The 23,772-nt window shown below is 31.3% G+C and overlaps 4 protein-coding genes across 4 annotated transcripts; all 4 read right to left on the reverse strand.

The window, feature by feature from the left end:
• Positions 1–2,302: 2,302 nt before the first annotated feature.
• LOC128158375 (trace amine-associated receptor 7d-like) lies at positions 2,303–3,564 on the reverse strand. The gene has a single exon (XM_052821165.1). It carries the CDS (start codon positions 3,562–3,564, stop codon positions 2,518–2,520), a length of 1,047 nt encoding a protein of 348 aa, XP_052677125.1. The 3' UTR covers positions 2,303–2,517.
• Positions 3,565–6,835: 3,271 nt separating this feature from the next.
• LOC128158378 (lysophosphatidic acid receptor 3-like) lies at positions 6,836–7,877 on the reverse strand. Its single transcript, XM_052821168.1, has one exon. The coding sequence runs from the start codon at positions 7,855–7,857 to the stop codon at positions 6,871–6,873; it is 987 nt and encodes a 328-aa protein (XP_052677128.1). The 5' UTR covers positions 7,858–7,877; the 3' UTR covers positions 6,836–6,870.
• A 1,999-nt stretch (positions 7,878–9,876) lies between these two features.
• On the reverse strand, positions 9,877–11,858 carry LOC128158379 (uncharacterized). Its single transcript, XM_052821169.1, has 2 exons — positions 11,486–11,858; positions 9,877–11,007 (listed from the first exon to the last, which is right to left on the reverse strand). The coding sequence occupies exons 1-2, from the start codon at positions 11,756–11,758 to the stop codon at positions 10,312–10,314; spliced, it is 969 nt and encodes a 322-aa protein (XP_052677129.1). The 5' UTR covers positions 11,759–11,858; the 3' UTR covers positions 9,877–10,311.
• Positions 11,859–19,607: 7,749 nt separating this feature from the next.
• On the reverse strand, positions 19,608–21,953 carry LOC128158376 (trace amine-associated receptor 5-like). The gene is made up of 2 exons (XM_052821166.1): positions 21,927–21,953; positions 19,608–21,802 (listed from the first exon to the last, which is right to left on the reverse strand). Exon 2 carries the CDS (start codon positions 21,741–21,743, stop codon positions 20,745–20,747), a length of 999 nt encoding a protein of 332 aa, XP_052677126.1. The 5' UTR covers positions 21,744–21,802; positions 21,927–21,953; the 3' UTR covers positions 19,608–20,744.
• Between the last annotated feature and the right edge of the window lie 1,819 nt (positions 21,954–23,772).

The raw sequence follows: 23,772 nt of genomic DNA on the forward strand, positions 1-23,772 counted from the left end.
ATGTTAAGGAGATTATTTTGAAGGTAATCATTAAAAAAATAACAAAAGATATCTTATCGTTTTATTTTTGTAACAACAATGACAACATTTATTGAACGCACCTCGTATAAGGAGAAAATGACCACACCTATCGCGACAAACGTTAGTAAGGAAAACTAAGTCTCATCAAGAATTTTAAAACCAAAAAATCAATGAAATTATGAACCGCACCTTAAAATTTGATAGCTAACATTCTTAAACATTATACTTTAAACAAAATGAAAAAAACATCCAAAACAAACCCAGACTTTGAAAATTTATAAAACAAAATCATAATTGGAGTTATGACACTTTTTTAATCAACTTCACACTTTTTGAATGCAAAAATACATGGCGTATTTCATTGCACATCTTTTTCAATAATAAGGTCCTAATTTCATAGTTGTTGATAAATTTCTTTTTTTTTTTACAGAGTTAGAGTCATCTTTAAAATTGCTTAATTTCATTAAGTTATTTTTTGTTAAATTTGTAATACATGTGTTACTCGCTTTAGACACTAGAAAATACAGTAGTAGATACAAGTAAACTTGTCAGGAAATAACTGTACAATCTACAGATCCATTACTTGGAAAATCGGGAGAGTATGGATTGGATTGTCTTCAAATGAATTAGATGTTGTAACTATATCATTAAATAACACCCTTAAATAAGTTTAAAAAAAGATCATAAAAGTTTTTAAAATGTTAAGAACAAGATGATTGTATGATAAACAAAGAAATTATCCAACTTATTTGATATCCTGCACAAGAATGTTTCTTTAGATGAAAGAAAAAAAAGATGTTTCCAAATTTTAATGTCCATGTTCTATGAAGCTTGCTTGCTGATCCGATGTAAAATAAATCAATTTTCAATAAGCATTTTGTCCGACAAATTAAGTGCATAATTATTTGTCTATGATTGTGTGAAACAAAATATAACACAGATTTGAAACGTTATATTGGTCGCGTAGTCCACTTTAGAAATTTTTACATAGCAATAATTATTTATTGCGTTTACAATGAAAACACTATGCTTATACATTGTAAGCATGTATTCGTAATTCTATTTAAATTTAAGCACAAAAAAGAGAAGAAACCCTAAATCAAAAAAAAATAAAAAAATATTTGTCACTCATAAGTACATGTGTATCACTGAAGACGAAATTACCAAACAAAATCATTTTAGAGGGACAAATTAGCGTTCACACAATAGAAAGCGAAAGTTTCTGTTTTTGTATGGGTCATTTTCAAAATTTGTCCGAATTCCACAGGCAATATTTCGAAAACAATATATGCAGAGTTTTATTTTTTTTTTAAGTTTTATTTTAACAAGCAAATATCAGAGTTCTATAAACAATACTTAAACACAAAGAATTATATTGACATATACTAAAAACATGGAATTTTATGTACATGGACCCAACAAGTAATGTCCATGTTTTTACTTGCTTAGAAGTCGCGTTAAAATTAATATTGACAAAAATTACAGGTTTGTAGAATCATAATCTTAACATCTTGATTAAAATTACTGAAAAAAATCAAATTGGGTACATAATCAAGAAGATTTAAAAAACATGCAGCTGTAAGAGTTTAGTATGGTAGCATATGATAATCCTTTAAAATATAACAAAATAGATTATTATCCGAATCGATAAAAACCTGGTTTTGCCAATAACTTTTTCATTTGAATAGGACAGTTTATTGTTGCAGTTCAAAAAAAAAAATTGTGCAACAATTTAAAACAAAAAAATTAGGGAAAATGTGCCAGTTAACGCCAAGGAATGCAACAAGGATATGGGCATAACACAAAGGGCAATAAAAGTTACACAAAGTATATGTTGCGCAAAACTCCAAAAGAAATAATGAAGTTCTTCACTACCCATCCTCTCAAAATAGCAATCATATTCATTTGCCAAATGGATGAAAATAAGAGCATTTGATTTCAGAAAGGAATTGGCATAGGATTTCACTTTATACATTTAAAATCTGACTAGTACCACCAAAGATAAAACAATAACAACATAGATTACAAGTTTATTCAACGTGTTAAGTGACAATATAACAAATTAAAATCAAAGTGTAATGCCCGATATCATTACATATTTTAATAATGATGATAATCACATAACCTCAGAATATTGACCAACTTACATGACTTGTATTACTGTATCAAATCAAATATTGTAACACTAAAAGATAACACAAAGGACAAAAAAAAAACAATCTTAACTTTATACAAATTTCTGCACTTGACACTTTTTAGATAATATTATTTCCCATCATAACTCATATGTACTAAATTTCTATAACTTTGTAAAACGTTTGGATACCATACAAAAAATTTCCAGTATATATAAATAGAAATATACAATCATATATACACGTATAAAAAATTAAGAGCAGACAACATCTGAATGATGTTTACAACACTGAAATTTATCCAGCTGAGGATCAGGTACTAGTAATCTTAAGCTAATACCATTCAGCGACAATTTCGCTATTATTTCATAATTTTATTTAGTAGTTCAACATTCTTTGTACTTAAGACATGTTTACAAGTGTCACTACTTTTTTTTGTATTTGTGAAACTGCGATTCTTTATTTTACAGGATAGAAACATTGATAGAAAAAAGAATATGTACGGATTGCAAGAATAATATACACTTGCAGTAAAATTCACACTTGATGAAAGAAAAAGGGAAACGTTGTCGATTGCTTCTCCAAACGCTTTGTATAATTTTTCAGCGATTAGAAATATTTGAAATAGTATAAATGCAACTGTTATTCCAGTGATGACCAGGTTCATTTTCCTTTGTTGTGTTTCCCTTCGAACATATGAAGAGTTTTGTAGAGCTTTAATTTTACGAATATGCAACGAAATCATTGTAGAGCAAACTGCACACAAAACACCCAGATTGATTATGACACGAATAATAGTTGTCAACGAATGGGCATCTTTGTTTGCCATTACATAATGAGTTATAACGCCCAAGAGAGCGTTTAGAAACCAGACTGAAAGTGAACACAAGGAGACAACTTTAACTGTTAAATGTCTCCTGCTTATTAAGGGACGGACTGTAATTAGATATCTTAAAGTGACCAGTAGCAACAAGTGTCCAGACGAATTATAATAAAACAAACTAATGGTAAATGTTTTACAAGTAAAAACTTCTAAATATAGACAAGTTGTAAACCGCACCAAACCGAGAATAATGCCTGCAAAGAAATCCGCTAGAGCTAGATATCCGATAGCAGCAAATGTCGGTGTATGGAATTTTGGTTTGTACAGGATTATTGCCATGGCAGCAATGTTTCCAGTGATACCAAGAAATGTTATGACCAGATAAACATACACGAAAGCTGTTTCAAACGTCGTGTCACCAAACATGATTTCAAAGGTAGGCTTGGATTGTAGTTCGTCATAATTGAAGTGAACAGTAATTTTATTTATAGTCGAATTGCCGCTTCTGTTGAAAATATCACTGTTCTGAACATCATCGTAAAAATCCGTAATGTTTGTTGGAACACTGACATACATGTTAGCCATTTTTATAACTTTAAGTTAACAGCAATTGGTTCTTGAAAAAGTTACCACGATACATGTATCTGCAATACACAAAATCTAGGGTTGCAAAAATAATAATTAGAAAATGTGAAATCAAAATTTAAATAATGAATGTTCTTAATCTTTGTCATTTTTATGTATTTTAAAAAATATCCTGTGTTTGACGTGGAAACATTTCTGAAATGATTGTTTTCACAACATTGAAACCTCTTTATTTAAAGAAAACGGACGTTTGTTATGTAATACAGAGGAAAAGATCTTGTGCATCTTGTGTTCTGAATTGGTAGATTCAAATTATTGATTCCGGAGATATTATCTAATATGACAAAAACTTTTTAATGAGACCTTAGCAAACGAGGCAATACTGTATACAGGGTTATTTCGCCCTGTGTTATTCTCTCCCTTCCACACATGCAATCATTTTCGCCCCATATTCAATTCGCCCAGACACAGTTCTGCGTAAAGAGGCATAATTTGAGACATTGGAATTCGCCTAGTCCTGGATTAGCCCCCTGACAACGAAGCAAAAATAAAACGAGGGCGAATATTCTCCTGTATACAGTATATAAATATTTTATTTGTGATAAGAAGCATTGATTACATAGAATGGTGACGGACTGACACAAATATCATGAAAATTAAATAAGGTAACTTTATCAAATGAAATTATCAAATTACTTTAGATTACAAAGCAAAAATATTTTTCCCCAGGAAAAGGCTTTATACGACAACGAAATACATGATCAGAAAAATTCCTGAATAATTCATAAATTTTAAATTTGGTAAGAAAAAACAAGTTAATAAAGAGGAGTTTTATCGTGGTCCAACATAAGTTGAAGAAAACAAGTCCTTGTTCGTATGTGGAACGAATTATATTTAAGAGCATAAGTGCATACACCGGATAAAACTGTGCCCTTCAGTCAACTGAAAAGTGACTGAAACGTTACTTAAAAGTGACCAAAATGTTACTGAAATGTGACTGAAATGCTACTGTCACGTGACTGAAATGTGACTGAAAAGTGACTGTCATTCAGTCATCATTCTTTTTACTGAACGCCATATGTTCATTCTGTTGTTTCTTCCAATTATCAAACCAGACTAAGATGAGCTATCCTCTCCAATCTGGAGAAGAGTGTTGTGCGAACTCCAGACAGTGACTTGAGACGATGGATCCTTCCATCCTGCCAATTTACTAACTCATCAAGACAGATTGTGACAAAGCATTCTTCGATCTTTGGGGAAAAGGGTATGTTTGAAGTTCTATGGAAGAAGTAAAAAATTAAGTCTCTGTTTGCTCTACATGTATATAGTTGCTCTAAGTGTTAAACAAATTAAGCAATTTGTTTCAATGTTTATCCCACAAACAAGTTCACATATACTAAAGCAAGAAAATCTAATGTCAAAAGAAAAGTATTATGTCCGATTTTAACTTCCTAAAGCATTATTTACCCATTAGACAGTATATTCAATCATATAATTCGTTTAATGCTTCATACACATGTGAAAGTAACTAAGCTGACGACACCGGACAAACCTGTATCATCCGCTTCCATATTTTGAGCAAAATCTTGTTTGTTTCTGTATAAGCAAATTACTATTAGAGAAACTGTGTATTTGTCAGGCAAACTTAGAGTGTACAAGATATGGTCTTGGCGAAGGCTTACTATTACGCATGGACATGCAGCTTGAGAATATAATTACATGTACGAAGGGACAGTTTATCTTTTTGGTATTAAATGTCCCACTAGAATAAACATATATAGGTTTACTTCGTATTTACATTTCCATATAGGTTTACTTCATTTGGATCTTCTTTACCTATAATTACTTCATTATCTATACTACTATATTAAAATAATAGACTCGAATTTTTGGGCTTTAATACCGAGAAATTGGAAGAGAACTGTCATTTATTTTATATATTTTAAACATTATTGGCACTTGAAGATTATCAATTCGTTTTTATTTTTTCTTAATTAAGCTTCGCTAATTAATAATCAGCGAAACTTCCTTTAAAAAATCAGGAAATCATATGGATTTTTTGGATTTTACAATCTTGCGCATGTGCATAACATTCATGCTAAATCAAGGAAGACTCTTTAGTTTTTGTTTCCAGAATATCACATTTGCATGGATAAACTCAAAAACGATATTACAAATATGTGTAAATTTGTCATATATATACTCTTTTCATCAAAGGAAATACGGGAGATAACTCTAACTCAGTGAATCTAATATGAAAAATATGAATGTCAACTCGAAGCGAGTGAAAAACGTTGCGGGAGAAAGTGTCGACTTCTTCATTAATAAGAATTAAATTCTTAGATGGAAGGTATCTACAGCCTCAAAATGGTTTATAATGAATAATTTGACTGTTATTTTCAGTGCAGCTTCATTAATTTTCTCCAAAATCGTTTCGGAGCGTTTCTGCAATTTTTTGCTACACTACGGGTATATGGGAGGCATTTTAACTGTGGTATAGGCCTGTCCCGAGTCACAGTTCGATTATTCTGTGTCGATGCATCTATTTCATAAATATCCGATATCATATACAATGTTAACCCGTGCATGCACGGGTCAATAGTCTAGTATTCTTTTAAGCATATTGCTAACAGAAAGTGTATTAAATACCAAATCCTTTAAATTTGACACATGCAGATTTTATATATATTCATTTCAATGAAATACGTGTATATATTATATACATGTATCATATCTTCTTTAAATAACAATTAAACAAAGTCGAACACTTCATCTTTTAAAATTGACCTTTGTGAGGAACAATGTTAAATATCTTAATTCTGCAACTTTTAATTTTATTTTATTTTAAGTGTATTGCCCGTTATCATTACATGTATATTTTAATAGATGATGACAATCACATAACCTCAGAATATTGACCACTTTACATGTATTACTGTATCGAATCAGATATTATAACACTAAAAGATAACACAAAGGACATTTCATAGAAAAAAAGAACAATTTAAACTTTTATACACATTTCTGCACTTAACAGTTTTCAGATAATATATTATATTTCCCATCATAACTCAGATGAACTAAAATTCTTCAACTTTGTTAAACTTTTGGATACCATACACAAAGTTTCGCACCATATGAAGAAGAGACATTTTAACGATGTTTACAACACTGAAATTTATCCAGCTGAGGATCAGATAGCCATAGTAATCTTAAGCTAATACCATGCAGCGACAATGGCATTATTTTTTCATAATTTTATTTAGTAGTTCAACATTCTTTGTACTTAAGACATGTTTACAAGTGTCACCACTTTTTTTTTGTATTTGTGCAACTGCAATTCTTTATTTTACAGGATAGAAACATTGATAAAAAAAAGAATATGTACGGATTGCAAGAATAATATACACTTGCAGTAAAATTCACACTTGATGAAAGAAAAAGGGAAACGTCGTCGATTTGTTCTCCAAATGCTTTGTATAATTTTTCAGCGATTAGAAATGTTTGAAATAGCATCAATACAACTGTTATTCCAGTGATAACCAGGTTCATTTTCCTTTGTTGTGTTTGCCTTCGAACACATGAAGAGTTTTGTAGAGCTTTAATTTTACGAATATGCAACGAAATCATTGTAGAGCAAACTACACACAACACAACTAGATTGATTATGACACGAATAATAGTTGTCAACGAATAGGTATCTATGTTTGCCATTACATAATGAGTTATAACGCCCAAGAGAGCGCTTAGAAACCACACTGAAAGTGAACACAAGGAGACAACCTTAACTGTTAAATGTCTCCTGCTCATTAAGGGACGGACTGTAATTAAATATCTTAAAGTGACCAGTAGCAATAAGTGCCCGAAAGAACTATAATAAAACAAGCTAACGGTAAATGTTTTACACATAAAAACGTCTAAATATGGACAAGTTGTAAACCGCACCAAACTGAGAATAATGCCTGCAAAGAAATCCGCTAGAGCTAGATATCCAATAGCAGCAAATGTCGGTGTATGGAATTTGGGTTTGTACACGATTATTGCCATGGCAGCAATGTTTCCAGTGATACCAAGAAATGTTATGACCAGACAAACATACACGAAAGCTGTTTCAAACGTCGTGTCACCAAACATGATCTCAAAGGTAGGCTTGGATTGTAGTTCGTCATAATTGAAGTGAACAGTAGTTCTCTTTATAGTCGAATTGCCGCTTCTGTTGAAAATATCACTGTTCTGAACATCATCGTAAAAATCCGTAATGTTTGTTGTAACACTGACATACATGTTAGCCATTTTTATAACTTTAAGTTAACAGCAATTGGTTCTTGAAATAGCTACCACGATACATGTATCTGCAATACACAAAATCTAGGGTTGCAAAAATAATAATTAGAAAATATGAAATCAAATTTTAAATAATGAATGTTCTTAATCTTTGTCATTTTTATGTATTATAAAAAACATTTTAAAAAATACCTTGTGTTTGACGTGGAAACATTTCTGAAATGATTGTTTTCACAACATTGAAACCTTTTAAAGAAAACGGACGTTTGTTATGTAATACAGAGGAAAAGACCTTGTACATCTTGTGTTCTGAATTGGTAGATTCAAATTATTGATTCCGGAGATATTATCTAATATGACAAAAACTTTTTAATGAGGCCTTAGCAAACGAGGCAATACTTTATACAGGGTTATTTCGCCCTGTGTTATTCTCTCCCTTCTACACATGCAATCATTTTCGCCCCATATTCAATTCGCCCAGACACAGTTCTGCGTAAAGAGGTATAATTTGAGACATTGGAATTCGCCTAGTCCTGGATTAGCCCCCTGACAACGAAGACAAAAGGTGCAAAAATAAAATGAGGGCGAATATTCCCCTGTATACAGTATATAAATATTTTATTTGTGATAAGAAGCATTGATTACATAGAATGGTTACGGACTGACACAAATATCATGAAAATTAAATAAGGTAACTTTATCAAATGAAATTATCAAATTACTTAAGATTACAAAGCAAAAATATTTTCCCCAGGAAAAGGCTTTATACGACAACGAAATACATGATGAGACGTTACTTAAAAGTGACCAAAATGTTACTGGAATGTGACTGAAATGCTACTGTCACGTGACTGATATGTGACTGAAAAGTGACTATCATTCAGTCAACATTCTTTTTACTGAACGCCATATGTTAATTCTGTGGTTCCTTCCAATTATCAAACCACGACCAAGATGAGCGATCCTCTCCAATCTGGAGAAGAGTGTTGTGCGAACTCCAGACAGTGACTTAAGACGATGGATCCTTCCTTCCTGCCAATTTACTAACTCATCAAGACAGATTGTGACAAAGCATTCTTCGATCTTAGGGAAAAAGGGTATGTTTGAAGTTCTATGGAAGAAATAACAAATTGAGTTTCTGTTTGCTCTACATGTATATAGTTGCTCTAAGTGTTAAACAAATTAAGCAATTTGTTTCAATGTTTATCCCACAAAAAAAGTTTACATATACTAAAGCAAGAAAATCTAATTTCAAAAGAAAAGTATTATGTCCGATTTTAACTTTCTAAAGCATTATTTACCCACTGGACAGTATATACAATCATATAATTCGTTTAATGCTTCATACACATGTGAAAGTAACTATGCTGACGACATCGGACAAACCTGTATCATCCGCTTCCATATTTTGAGCAAAATCTTGTTTGTTTCTGTATAAGCAAATTACTATTAGAGAAACTGTGTATGTATCAGGCAAACTTGGGTTGTACAAGATATGGTCTTGGCGAAGGCTTACTATCACGCATGGACATGCAGCTTGAGAATATAATTACCTGTACGAAGGGACAGTTTATCTTTTTTGTATCAAATGCCCCACTAGAATGAACATATATAGGTTTTATTTCGTATTTACATTTCCATATAGGTTTACTTCATTTGGATCTTCTTGACTTATAATTACTTCATTATATTCTTTTAAGCATATTGCTAACAGAAAGTATATTAAATACCAAATCATGAAGAGTTTATATATATTCATTTAAATGAAATATGTGTATATATTATATGCATGTATCATATCTTCTTTAAATAACAATTAAACAAAGTCGAGCACTTCATCTTTTAAAATTGAGCTTTAAGAGGACCAATGTAGAATATCTTAATGCGTAATTTTGCAACTTTTTATTTTATTTTATTTTGGTTTCTGTAATAGATTTTTTTTTTTAAATTTCTTATTTAATATCTCTCTGAATTATTCACAAATGTTATGTAATTGCATGCGTAATGTAAAGAACATACAAAAAAATAATATTTTATAACATTTATAATTACAGTTATATTCATAGAAACGCTTTATCATTCACACTCAGACGGATATTCTCGTTCAATTCCTGTTTCCGTTCATGCAATGATTATATTTACAAAATGCAATAATATATTGATATACAAAAATCAGAATAAAATTATATATCAAAAATAATAAATGTATGAAATTAAAAAAAAAATTGTGAGTTATTCAAATTTTCAAAATATATAAAAATCTGTAATTTTTTATCTTTACTTTCATTTAATTTCTTTTAAAATCAATTTATACCATTGAATTTTCCTGTGACCGGGCTACACTTATGCTTTGTTATATAACTAGCCAAAAAGATACATATCAACAGTAGGGTATTTGGTAATAATTAAACTGTTCAATGCATATAGTCACTGAAGTGCTTCAACGAAGCAACTGTAGACAAGTCAATCAATTTCTCTGTCCTGTTTAAAAGAATCTAAACCGAACTGCATATTGTCATAAATGCTCATCTTTGAAGACGACATTTGATAAAAGGTTATAGGTCGTCTGGCAGACGGATAAACAAGAGGCTTTGGTTCAAACGTGTCGTCGTTTGAAGTTTTGAAATGAACAGACTGCTGTTTTTCTGCCATCAATGGCATAGTTTCCACGGGATTATCGTAATCCATGTCTTCGGCGTACGAATTAAATCTAAAGTTGCTTTGCTGGATATCATTATGTTGTTGCTGTTGCTGCTGTTGTTGATGATGGACGATTGGTTGCTGTCTCTGATTTTGTTGCTTCAGAGTGCTATATGGTGTTGGATGCGATGAGTTCATTGGAAAAGCATACGATTGCTGCGCAACTCGCTGAGGCCCTTGTTGAAACTGTTGCTGTCTTGCATTAGATGTTGGATATTTAGAATTGAATCTGCTATTTTCATGAGCCGCAGTTCCATACTCTGGAGTTGTCCTATTATGAGATCCCAAATCTGCTGCGTTGTTTTGGGATGCATAACCACCAATGGTCACGAATTTCTTTGGTGCAACTCGACCGTTATGGATGCTGGAAGGTGAAGGTGGCGGTTTCTTGTCAATAAAAGCGTATGTCGGAATTTGATCAGAATCTCTTTTGCTGTTTGAAGATGTGTTGATGTCGCTCTAAAAATACAGAAGACATTACTACATAGGCAAGAAATTGAGTTACAGAAAACAACAACATATAATCGCTATGGAAACTAGTCTGCATCTCGATCACGCTTGTCAATGCTGATGTATCAGTATATGATTGAAATTTAAAGATGATACTTGCATGTGTAAAATCAAAGAGGAAAAATAATCTGCCATTTTTTTTCATCTAAGTGATTCGACAATCAATATGATCTTTTTGAGTCGAAAATAAGTTGTCAAATTAAATATAATTATGTAAACATAATAGTCTAAATCTTGGCCATCAGGAGTTATTAATAGAATTTAACACTGGAACCAAATATCGGCGCCACTTTGTTTTACAAAGTGCAATCTGTTTAAATTCAGATCCTTGAGATTCCGATATCTCAGTCCTATTAATTCATACTGAGATTAATGTAGATTCCAATAACAAAAAAAAGGCCCTTAGATCCTACGAACTGTAACTTACATCTTGGGTTTGCGTTGATTGGTCTTTGACGTACATCACAAAACAGGCGTGTAAGCATAACAGAAAACATGACAAAACCAGAAGCAGACCAAGGGTGAATAGTAAAGCTCCAATGACGGTCGACACAGTACTGAAATAAAATATAGAGATCACTATTCTCTCTCTCTCTCTCTCTCTCTCTCTCTCTCTCTCTCTCTCTCTCTCTCTCTCTCTCTGACTCACTCTTCTCTTTAATTCGCAAACTATGCCATGGTCACACGTACTTTTTAACATAAAGTTTAGAAACTGTCGCCTAAAAGCACATGGGAATATCTAACGAATATGTCTTCACAATATGACAAATAGAGCTACGCCCAATTCACCTGACTCAGATGTCATGAATTTCACATTTATTTGCAGGGGAGTACAAGATATTATGATTCAGCATGTTTGTTACATATCGTTGCTTACAAGTAGTTTTTGTTTTGTCTCGAGCTAAAGTGGCGCAACGTCATTGGATAAAACCCGTCGAGTGATTGTCGTCTATATTTCAAAAGTCAGCAAGTGTCAAAACAAAATAGTCGGTAAACGAGTCAGTACAATATAATATATACGTATACAATATACGGTTACATGGCGGCTGTTATACATATTTTTTTATCACACATGGATTTGTTTAATCTATTGAAAACAAACAATTGAGTTTGTTACTGAATTTCTTCGGAGATATGTCTGATCGCTAAAGAATATAGACGGCGCGGTCAATGGACTTTAGCAACCGAGCATATTTTTATTGACAGTCAATTACAAATCTTATAAATAATATTGAATATAGAGAGAGATTTTTAATATGACTATTAGAGCCTATTGCTTTCAACAGAAACCTGACCATGGGGTACAAAAAACCCCACAACTGTTGCAGCAGAGGCTAACTACATGCAATTGCTCACCATAAATATGTTTGTACCTAAATTGTGGTGTGTAATGACCAGGTGTAGAGAAAATATTAAAAGACCTGGAATGGTAAATAAGGATTTAGAATATTGTACATTTTACCAACAGCTAAACGTTATACCAAAGGACTAAGTGCGGTTTTATGTAATTTTTGCCTCCCAAAATCAAAGTTTTAGAAAGAGCTTTAAAATAAGGTGAAAGATAAAAAATCATATTGGAAATAAAGGTGTAAAAGGTAATCACCACAGTGACGTCATAATGTAGAAATGACGTCATGAATATTGCATTATTTTGATAAATTGATGTTTTGTAGCAAAATATGGGTGTTTTCCGATGGTTATTCGACTGGGAAACATCGAGCGCTGGCTTGCTCAAGTACCATTTTTTAGTATAATATGTATAACTATCTGAAGAAAAACATATGTTAAAATCGCACTTGAGCAGACCTGCGCTCTATACTTCCGAATGCAAAATATAGAGCAAAAATGAGAATATCTTCATTTGTTTGCAAATTTGCGGGAATTAGGTCATTTAGGTGACGTCATAGATAAACAGGGAGTGAGCAATGATGACTAAAATCATTATTAAAGTTATAGCATCCTCTTTACAATGATTTGTGAAGATTTCATTTTTATACGATACTATTTGAAAATTGGTTGAAATGGGGGCAGATATTTGACCATACCGCACATAGTCCTTTAGTAAATATTGGTTCAGTAAGAACTAGATAGGATATATATAGTAGAAATGCCCCCAATTTTTCTATAAAATAAACTGCACGTACATTAACAAATATCATATTTTTTATAAAGTTGATAACAAGCACTAACTATAGAAACTGTTTCATTTCTTCACAAGTGTTGGTGAAATAAAATTAAATGGATGGAATACATGCCTATTTCTGAAAAACACCAAGAAAACCACTATTTTCAACTTTCTTGCGTTCTAAAAAATATGAGCGACTAAGAATACCACAACAAAATTTCGTCTGTAGTAAGCAATAGATATGTACTTTCTTTGTTTAAATTTTTTTCGTGGTATTCTTAGTCGCTCATGTTCAAATATGGAAAATTCGGAGAAAAAATCGTGTGAAAAATTATAAACATCAGTCTGAATCGATCGGCGTAATTTTTTCCGGAAACAAACATTGTGACGGAGAAGCTGAACTTGCAGAAGTTTGGTAAGTGCACGTTATTTTATGTAGTTACATATGTGTATTTTCACAAAATTATCAGCAATGTTACTTTTCATTATGATTTAATTTAGTTTTAATCCTTTAAAGTATGAATTTTAATGTGAACAACACAACAAGTATCAAGATTGACGCGGCTTACACGTGTAGCGTTCCTGCAGCACAGCTGCCGACTGCTTGAAATGACTACATACCATATCCTTATAAAAAGTTAAAATGTACTAATTTAGAACAAATATTATTAAAAATGTTCATATGTATTTAAATAGAATGTGTTTTATTATTTTATATTTATGGAAAAAGTGGTGTAAACAAACGCATTCGTTTTTACAGACGACGATTGTCGCCTGATGTCACTATAGAAACTATAGTAGCCTCTACAGTGAAATCGTGCACAAAAGCCATGTAGTACTTAGTAGCTCGAAGTAATGTAAGTGCTGATTGGTTTTTGTTAATCCTTTTAACATTTTACAATGCTAAATCACGAATGTATTGCTGAAAAGCAAATTCATCTTCAAACCCCCGAAATCTATTTTTAGAATGTGGAAAGCCCCCAACTTTGTTGACAGTACATAATCAAAGTACTGAAAGTACTGAAAAGCAGATAGTGATTGTATTAGATTACACTGAAACATTACCATATGGATCGTTTAAGTATCAAATATAAAACAAGATTTCGTTGTTCAAAGAAGAATATATGCTTTAAAATTATTTTATACAATATTGTTTTTGTATTTCTGAAAAAGTGGAAATATGTTTGTTTCAATACATGCATAATATTAATATCAAATAAATTAATTATACATTTTATTCTTTATTAAAAATTATTTATGAAAATAAATTAAAACATTCATATTTTTCAAACCTATATGAATAAAAATTGCAAGGTACCTCATTTGGATTTTTAAAAAATGCTTTATTAAATTGTATCAATCATTATGATTGAACATCATCATAGCACAAGGGTAAGGTATTGAGCTTGTAAACAGATGTAGTGATTGAGTCAGTGACCTTGAGATGAATAGTGTCGTAATTAAAATATATAAGAAGAAATATAAGACAATTTAATCAATTAAATTGAATCAAAATAGTGAAACCTTAGAAATATTGCTTATGAATGCATTTCATGGCATATGTTTAAGAAATGTGTTTTGTATTGTTGATTTTTTTTCAGATCATGAATCTTCATTGTATGTGCCAGCTTGTGAAGATCTGCTTCATGAAAATTGGACTCAATTCAGATGAAAATGCAAAGTAAATGGCCATGAAGGAATATTACATATAACAGAATTTTTGTGACCAGGCATATACAGTAAACTAACTTTTATTTGTATGCGAGAAATTTTTGCAAGGGCTTTGTCATCTCGAATATATCTCACCATGAACCAGTCTTTGGCGTATAATTGTAATAACAAAACGTACATGGATTAGGCTTGCGAAATAAAGTCGTCGCGAATAAATGTTAGTTTACAGTATGTATATAGCATATATTTTTAAAAGTGTGTTGTTAAAAATTGATTTTTTTCTTTCAGATAAATAATTACAGTGCACATATGTACATGTAATTGTTATATGTATTTGCTAATGTACATGAATGTACCATACATTCTGTTGATAGTATGATAAATTCTGTTAATTATTTAATTTACATGTAGCCTGTTGTGAAGAATTCTTTGATGTGTATACAACATGTGTACATGTACAATCACAATGTTGTTGACTATAATATGATTTCTTGAAACCATTACTTTAATATGAATACTATATATGTTATGTGTGCTTGCTTCAGTCATTATAAGTGAAGTATAATGGACGATACTAATTTGTACATGTGTTTCATTCATGTTTGTTAATACTTTAGGGAGATATGTATCATTCTTTGTTACATGTACAGGTACCAATCATTGGGTTTGAAATATAGTAGATGATACTATTTTGTACATTATCTTCTCTCTCTGTGTGAACCAGGCTTGGGGTAATGCTAAATGTAATGGTAATGCATTGCAATGCATTACATGTTTTCAAAGTAATGCTAGTAATGTGTAATGCCACAAAATTAGCATTACAAGTAATGGTAATGTAATTAATTACTTTCCAAAATCTAGTGTAATGCTGGCATTACATGGCATTACTTTGCATTACTATGCCTATTTATGCATGTTCACTTTTAAAAATGTTATGAATAAACGAATAGTTGAAACTGAATTTGATTAAATTTTTTTTTAAAGAAGAAAGAAATCATTGAGATAAAAATGTTTTAATTGTACTATTAAAAAAAGATTTTTTAAAATTCATTTTTGAATTGTTAATATTACTAAATATAACAGCACAATTTCATAACATTTTTAAGTGTTGTTATTAAGAGTTTTTAATCATTTAAACAATTTACTGATCCAATTAGTTTGTACTTCAATAAGAAATGTGTCAACAACACACTGTGCCCCCAGGATAATCTAAGTATCAAAAAAATCTATTGTTATAAGAAGTGCTAAACACCCCAATCCCCTTCCCTTTGCTATGTCCCATAGAATAGGAGACAGACATGCACCTTTAAAAGCAAAATGAATGTACTGTCCATCCATGATGAAATTAATTATCACTTCCAATATCATAACCCATTTGAAAATAATTATAATTACTTATTGTCTCTCTCTCTGTCTCTCTCTCTCTCTCTCTCTCTCTCTCTCTCTCTCTCTCTCTCTCTCTCATTCGTATATTAAGTACACTGTACTTAAGTTTGGACTTATAGAAAATACAGGATTCATGTATTTTTTCTATTATTGCACTTAATATATCCTAAGATAAAGATCGTCAAACAGCACTTTTCAGTTCAAGCTTCGACTGCTCCTGTAAAACATTTATTTAGTATTATAAAAGCTGGGAAGATTTTCAAACTAACAGGATGCAGTTAAAAGATGAACCCTTCGAAACTTCGATCATAAAGTGCAAAAGCAATCTTTTGTCTTAAAGTGTCCTCAGTAGAAAGAAATACGATTAAAACACCGTATCTTAAGAAATATAACTGGGAAAAACCATCTGTATATGAATTAATACAATTAAGTGTCCAAAATTATATAGATTTGTGTAATCTCTATTTATATATAAATACATGTATCTCTATTTAGCTTTTAATAACCGCAACATTATTCCATGAAATGTTTTTTGTTATGCATGTAATTCTGTGTCTCTATTTCGTATCCTACATTGCATCATGCCAAATGTCTATAAATATCATTTTACTTATGTAATACGTATGTTGTTCATAATGCCACAAGATGATTATATATTGAGCAAATAAAGAATGACTCTTGTATAGTCATTGAATTTGAACCTGATATTGAGCATGAACCTGTAGATATGTTAGAGAGTGTTTCATATTTAAAACATTTGCAAAAACTCTTTATTAGCTTTGCTTTTCTAAAACAAAGTAATGGTAATGGTAATGCATTACTTCACTTATGTAATGGTAATGTAATGCATTACTTCAAGAAAATCAAGTAATGGTAATGGCAATTTAATGCCCAAATTCATGAAGTTATAGTAATGTAATGCATTACTTTACAATGTAATTCGCCCCAAGCTTGCTGTGAACACATATATTCTGGAATGTGTAGCTAGGAAAAATTCACATTTCAATTTGTAGAAAAAATAAGGGAAAAAATAACTGCAATGTTAAATACTATGAACCTTTTATACTTGTGCATGCTGTTTGTATTTGGGCTTGAAATATTATTTAATTGGTTACCGAAAAAAATCATTGAATAAATGCATTTCTGAATTTAAATTACGTTTTTCTTTTGATGTGTTAATGTTATTGTTAGTTTTAAAAGTTTAAAAAGAAGGATGATAAATACGTAATTTATTGTAACTACCATATAAGTAAAAGGACAAGGTGTTTCCTTCATCTATTTAATAACAGAACCCTCACTCATATCTTTTGAATTGCATGATTCTACGTGTATATGTAAATCAAATGGTTACCAAGAAAATCCTCTAAGATGTCGAGAACGAAGGTCAATGCTATGTTAAGCACAAACAACCTTACACATTTGCAGATCTATCTATATTCATATGGTTGCTATGGAATGTTTTTTTTTTTGGTAACAGGAAACACAATGTCATGAACATTAATGTAAAAAAAAATGTTACATTATTTATTTAAAAGCTTTTAAAAGTTTTTTTTATTAAGTTGTATACTTCACAGAATGCAATCGGGCTTGAAATAGAAGCTAATTAGTTGGTTACTATGGAAATCCATGGTTGTCATGGAAACGTTGAGTAAATAATTTTATGCATTTAATGCATGAATTCATGTTGGTACTTCAATTAAACAAACTTATGCTAATCAAATAACAGTAACTTAAAATTTCCCAATTGAATGAAGAGGTTTTTTTCTTAATTTAGACCGAAACCATGGTCACGTTTGTTTCGTTGCTAGGCAACTATACTGAAGGGTTACTAAGAAAAAAATCCTACCATGTTGATTACTAAGGTCAATACTATGCATGGTAGTAAAATGAAAATATTTGCTGAGGGGGCCAGAAATGGCTCTTATCCTATCTTATCCTTTCAGAAAAGTAAGTATTAAATATCGTGTCAGGTGAATATTGACGACAATGTATAGGAATGGGTGACCTAGATAACATAAAATGTCGAGTGTTTTTTTTTTTTACTGGGATTAGGGAAAATAATTTTAAGTGTTCCAAAATACTTAATTTATTTAGTAATATATCTTAGATAGTAGCATATAAGATGGCTTTGCAGAAATAAGATTGCGTTCTGTTTGTGAGTTTGCTTTGATGAGTTTTTTGCTTGAATGTCGACAACTGTTTTTCGCCCCTATTTCCTTCACTTTGGCACGACAACAACTGTGCGATATAACGCAAAATGCTTGCATGGATCAATCTGTTACAAAAATGTTCTTCAAAGATTACGTAGAGATTTACAATACTTAATGCACGTAGACTAAAAACACGAATTAAAGCGGTAAATGTTTCAAACGCAATTAAAGGTTGAAACACATTAAAACACTTATTTTCATGAGTAAAACTAGTGGCTTGTATATACGAACGTACATGTACTTACGTAAAAATAATCATCAAATAATAAATCTCAATATCTGTTTTCCCGTTATTTTATTTTTTTTGGGAAGATTAATAAGGTGTCAAAAGAGTAATGATAGGCAAAAAAATCAAACTTAACGACGAATGAATGAAATAGTGGTACTTCCCTTATTTAATATCTAAAAAATTAATTTTGTACACGTGTATAATTCTGCCTCCAAAGTATCTGAAAAACAACATCGCCATGCATGCTTATACATGCACCATTACCAACCAAAACAAACCCTGATAAAATCTCTGCTTCAACGCTTATTATTTTTTCTCACATACTAATTGGAATGACACGACATTTTCCCATAACGTTACTCAATCTTAGAAATAAAAAGTAGACGCGACTCACACAGAACCCCCGCCCCCCACCCCCCATCCCCCTTCTCATAAATTTGTCAGTGTAGTTCACATTGCTAGCTAATCTTTACATTTGTGCCGAGTTACGATGCGATATCCATAGTAACACTATAACAAATAACACATGTTTATTGGCAGGCTCACAGATATGAACCAGACACAGAGCAAGCATCCTGAGAGTAGCGTACAGTATAGGCAATGTTTGTTCGAATTCCCTACCGGCAACCCATGACTTATTTGATTGATGTCGTTCTATATATGTTTAACAATCTTCGGGGAAGTTGAGACATATTAGTTACTAGATATTTGTAAATTTCTGTTTTGAATAGAAAAATTAGGTGATTTTGGTCTTAATTTTCCTTCACAAAGGGAGGAATGTATTTATATATAGTTTCTGTTTTTGTATGGGTCATTTTCAAAATTTGTTCAAATTCCACAGGCAATATTTCGAAAACAATATATGCACAGTTTTAATTTGTTTTTTTTTAAGTTTTATTTTAACAAGCAAATATAAAGTTCCATAAACAATACTTAAACACAAAGAATTATATCGACATATACTAAAAACTTGAAATTTTATGTACATGGACCCAACAAGTAATGTCCATGATTTTACTTGCTTAGAAGTCGCATTAAAATTAACATTGACAAAAGTTACAGGTTCGTAGAATCATAATCTTAATATCTTGATTGAAATTACTCCAATGAAAAAAATAAACAAATTGTGTCCATAACCAAGAATATCTAAAAACATGCAGCTGTAAGAGTTTAGTAAGGTAAAATATGATAATCCTTTAAAATGTAACAACAAGATAATCATTATCCGAAGCGATAAAAACCTGGTTTTGCCAATAAACTTTTCATTTGAATAGGACAGTTTATTGTTGCAGTTTAAAAAAAAAAATTTGGAAAGATTTGAAACAAAAATTTAGGGAAAATGTGCCAGTAAGACCAAGAAACGAAACAAGGATATCTACATATAACACAAGGGACAATACAAGTAACACAAAGTATATGTTGCGACAAACTCCAAAAGAAATAATGAAGTTCTTCACTACCCCTTCTCTCAAAGTAGCAATCATATTGCCAAATGGATGATGATAAGAGCATTTGATTTCCCAAAGGAATTGGCATAGGATTTGACTTTATACATTTAAAATCAGACTTGTACCACCAAAGATAAAACAATAGCAAAATAGACTACATGTCTATTCAACATGATAAGTGACAATATAACAAATTAAAATCAAAACCTCAGAATATTGACCAGTTTACATGTATTACTGTATCGAATTAAATACTGAAACACTAAAAGATAACACAAAGGACATTTAAAAAAAAAAAGAAAAAACAATTTAAACTTTATACACATTTCTGCACTTAACACTTTTCAGATTATATATTATATTTCCTATCATAACTCAGATGAACTAAAATTCTTTAACTTTGTAAAACTTTTGGATACCATATACAAAGTTTCGCACCATATTAATTCATGTATAAACGTATAAAGAACGAATAACAGACATCTTAACGATGTTTACAACACTGAAATTTATCCAGCTGAGGATCAGATACCTAAAGTAATCTTAAGCTAATACCATGCAGCGACAATCGCGATATTATTTCATAATTTTATTTAGTAGTTCAACATTCTTTGTACTTAAGACATGTTTACAAGTGTCACTACTTTATTTGTATTTGTGCAACTGCGATTCTTTATTTTACTGGATAGAAACATTGATAGAAAAAAGAATATGTACGGATTGCAAGAATAATACACACTTGCAGTAAAATTCACACTTGATGAAAGAAAAACGGAAACGTCGTCGACTGGTTCTCCAAACGATTTGTATAATTTTTCAGCGATTAGAAATATTTGAAATAGCATAAATGCAACTGTTATTCCAGTGATGACCAGGTTCATTTTCCTTTGTTGTGTTTGCCTTCGAACACATGAAGAGTTTTGTAGAGCTTTAATTTTACGAATATGCAACGAAATCATTGTAGAGCAAACTGCACACAAAACAACCAGATTGATTATGACACGAATAATAGTTGTCAACGAATCTTTGTTTGCCATTACATAATGAGTTATACCGCCCAAGAGAGCGCTCAGAAACCAGACTGAAAGTGAACACAAGGAGACAACCTTAACTGTTAAATGTCTCTTGCTTATTAAGGGATGGACTGTAATTAAATATCTTACAGTGACCAGTAGCAACAAGTGTCCAGACGAATTATAATAAAACAAACTAATAGTAAATGTTTTACAAGTAAAAATTTCTAAATATAGACAAGTTGTAAACCGCACCAAACCGAGAATAATGCCTGCAAAGAAATCCGCTAGAGCCAGATATCCAATAGCAGCAAATGTCGGTGTATGGAATTTGGGTTTGTACAGGATTATTGCCATGGCAGCAATGTTTCCAGTGATACCAAGAAATGTAATGACCAGACAAACATACACAAAAGCTGTTTCAAACGTCGTGTCACCAAACATGATCTCAAAGGTAGGCTTGGATTGTAGTTCGTCATTATTGAAGTGAACAGTAGTTATCTTTATAGTCGAATTGTCGCTTCTGTTGAAAATATCACTGTTCTGAACATCATCGTAAAAATCCGTAATGTTTGTTGTAACACTGACATACATGTTAGCCATTTTTATAACTTTAAGTTAACAGCAATTGGTTCTTGAAAAAGTTACCACGATACATGTATCTGCAATACACAAAATCTAGGGTTGCAAAAATAATAATTAAAAAATATGAAATCAAATTTTAAATAATGAATGTTCTTAATCTTTGTCATTTTTATGTATTTTAAAAAACATTTAAAAAAATACCTTGTGTTTGACGTGGAAACATTTCTGAAATGATTGTTTTCACAACATTGAAACCTCTTTATTTAAAGAAAACGGGCGTTTGTTATGTAATACAGAGGGAAAGACCTTGTGCATCTTGTGTTCTGAATTGGTAGATTCAAATTATTGCCGGAGATATTATCTAATATGACATAAACTTTTTAATGAGACCTCAGCAAACGAGGCAATACTTTATACAGGGTTATTTCGCCCTGTGTTATTCTCTCCCTTCTACACATGCAATCATTTTCGCCCAATATTCAATTCGCCCAGACACAGTTCTGCGCAAAGAGGTATAATTTGAGACATTGGACTTCGCCTAGTCCTGGATTAGCCCCCTGACAACGAAGACAAAAGGTGCAAAAATAAAACGAGGGCGAATATTCCCCTGTATACAGTATATAAATATTTTATTTGTGATAAGAAGCATTGATTACATAGAATGGTTACGGACTGACACAAATATCATGAAAATTAAATAAGGTAACTTTATCAAGTGAAATTATCAAATTACTTAAGATTACAAAGCAAAAATATTTTCCCCAGGAAAAGGCTTTATACGACAACGAAATACATGATGAGACGTTACTTAAATGTGACCAAAATGTTACTGAAATGTGACTGAAATGCTACTGTCACGTGACTGAAATGTGACTGAAAAGTGACTATCATTCAGTCAACATTCTTTTTACTGAACGCCATATGTTAATTCTGTGGTTCCTTCCAATTATCAAACCACGACCAAGATGAGCGATCCTCTCCAATCTGGAGAAGAGTGTTGTGCGAACTCCAGACAGTGACTTAAGACGATGGATCCTTGCTTCCTGCCAATTTACTAACTCATCAAGACAGATTGTGACAAAGCATTCTTCGATCTTTGGGAAAAAGGGTATGTTTGAAGTTCTATGGAAGAAATAACAAATTGAGTTTCTGTTTGCTCTACATGTATATAGTTGCTCTAAGTGTTAAACAAATTAAGCAATTTGTTTCAATGTTTATCCCACAAAAAAAGTTTACATATACTAAAGCAAGAAAATCTAATTTCAAAAGAAAATTTTTATGTCCGATTTTAACTTTCTAAAGCATTATTTACCCATTGGACAGTATATACAATCATATAATTCGTTTAATGCTTCATACACATGTGAAAGTAACTATGCTGACGACATCGGACAAACCTGTATCATCCGCTTCCATATTTTGAGCAAAATCTTGTTTGTTTCTGTATAAGCAAATTACTATTAGAGAAACTGTGTATGTATCAGGCAAACTTGGGTTGTACAAGATATGGTCTTGGCGAAGGCTTACTATTACGCATGGACATGCAGCTTGAGAATATAATTACCTGTACGAAGGGACAGTTTATCTTTTCGGTATTAAATGCCCCACTAAAATGAACATATATAGGTTTACTTCGTATTTACATTTCCATATAGGTTTACTTCATTTGGATCTTCTTGACTTATAATTACTTCATTATATTCTTTTAAGCATAATGCTAACAGAAAGTATTTTAAATACCAAATCCTTTATTTTTGGTACATGTAGAGTTTATATATATTTATCTAAATGAAATACGTGTATATTATATATATATATATGTATCATATCTTCTTTAAATAACAATTAAACAAAGTCGAACACTTCTAATTCATCTTTTAAAATTGAGCTTTATGGAGACCAATGTAAAATATCTTAATGCGTAATTTTGCAGCTTTTTATTTTATTTTATTTTGGTTTCTGTAATAGATTTTTTTTTTTAATTTCTTATTCAATATCTTTCTAAATTACTCACTAAATGTTATGTAATTGCATGCGTAATGTAAAG

This window comes from Crassostrea angulata, chromosome 8 (genome assembly GCF_025612915.1).
Source record: "Crassostrea angulata isolate pt1a10 chromosome 8, ASM2561291v2, whole genome shotgun sequence".
NCBI lineage: Eukaryota > Metazoa > Mollusca > Bivalvia > Ostreida > Ostreidae > Magallana > Magallana angulata.

Bases quoted from the DNA above. Each gene is read 5' to 3' on its own strand.
- LOC128158375 (XM_052821165.1), bottom strand. From the start codon at position 3,564: ATGGCTAACATGTATGTCAGTGTTCCAACAAACATTACGGATTTTTAC.
- LOC128158378 (XM_052821168.1), bottom strand. From the start codon at position 7,857: ATGGCTAACATGTATGTCAGTGTTACAACAAACATTACGGATTTTTAC.
- LOC128158379 (XM_052821169.1), bottom strand. From the start codon at position 11,758: ATGTTAAAAAGTACGTGTGACCATGGCATAGTTTGCGAATTAAAGAGA. The intron at 11,008-11,485 runs GTAAGTTACAGT...CTGTATTTTTAG, and splicing joins AATCAACGCAAACCCAAGAT to AGCGACATCAACACATCTTC.
- LOC128158376 (XM_052821166.1), bottom strand. From the start codon at position 21,743: ATGGCTAACATGTATGTCAGTGTTACAACAAACATTACGGATTTTTAC.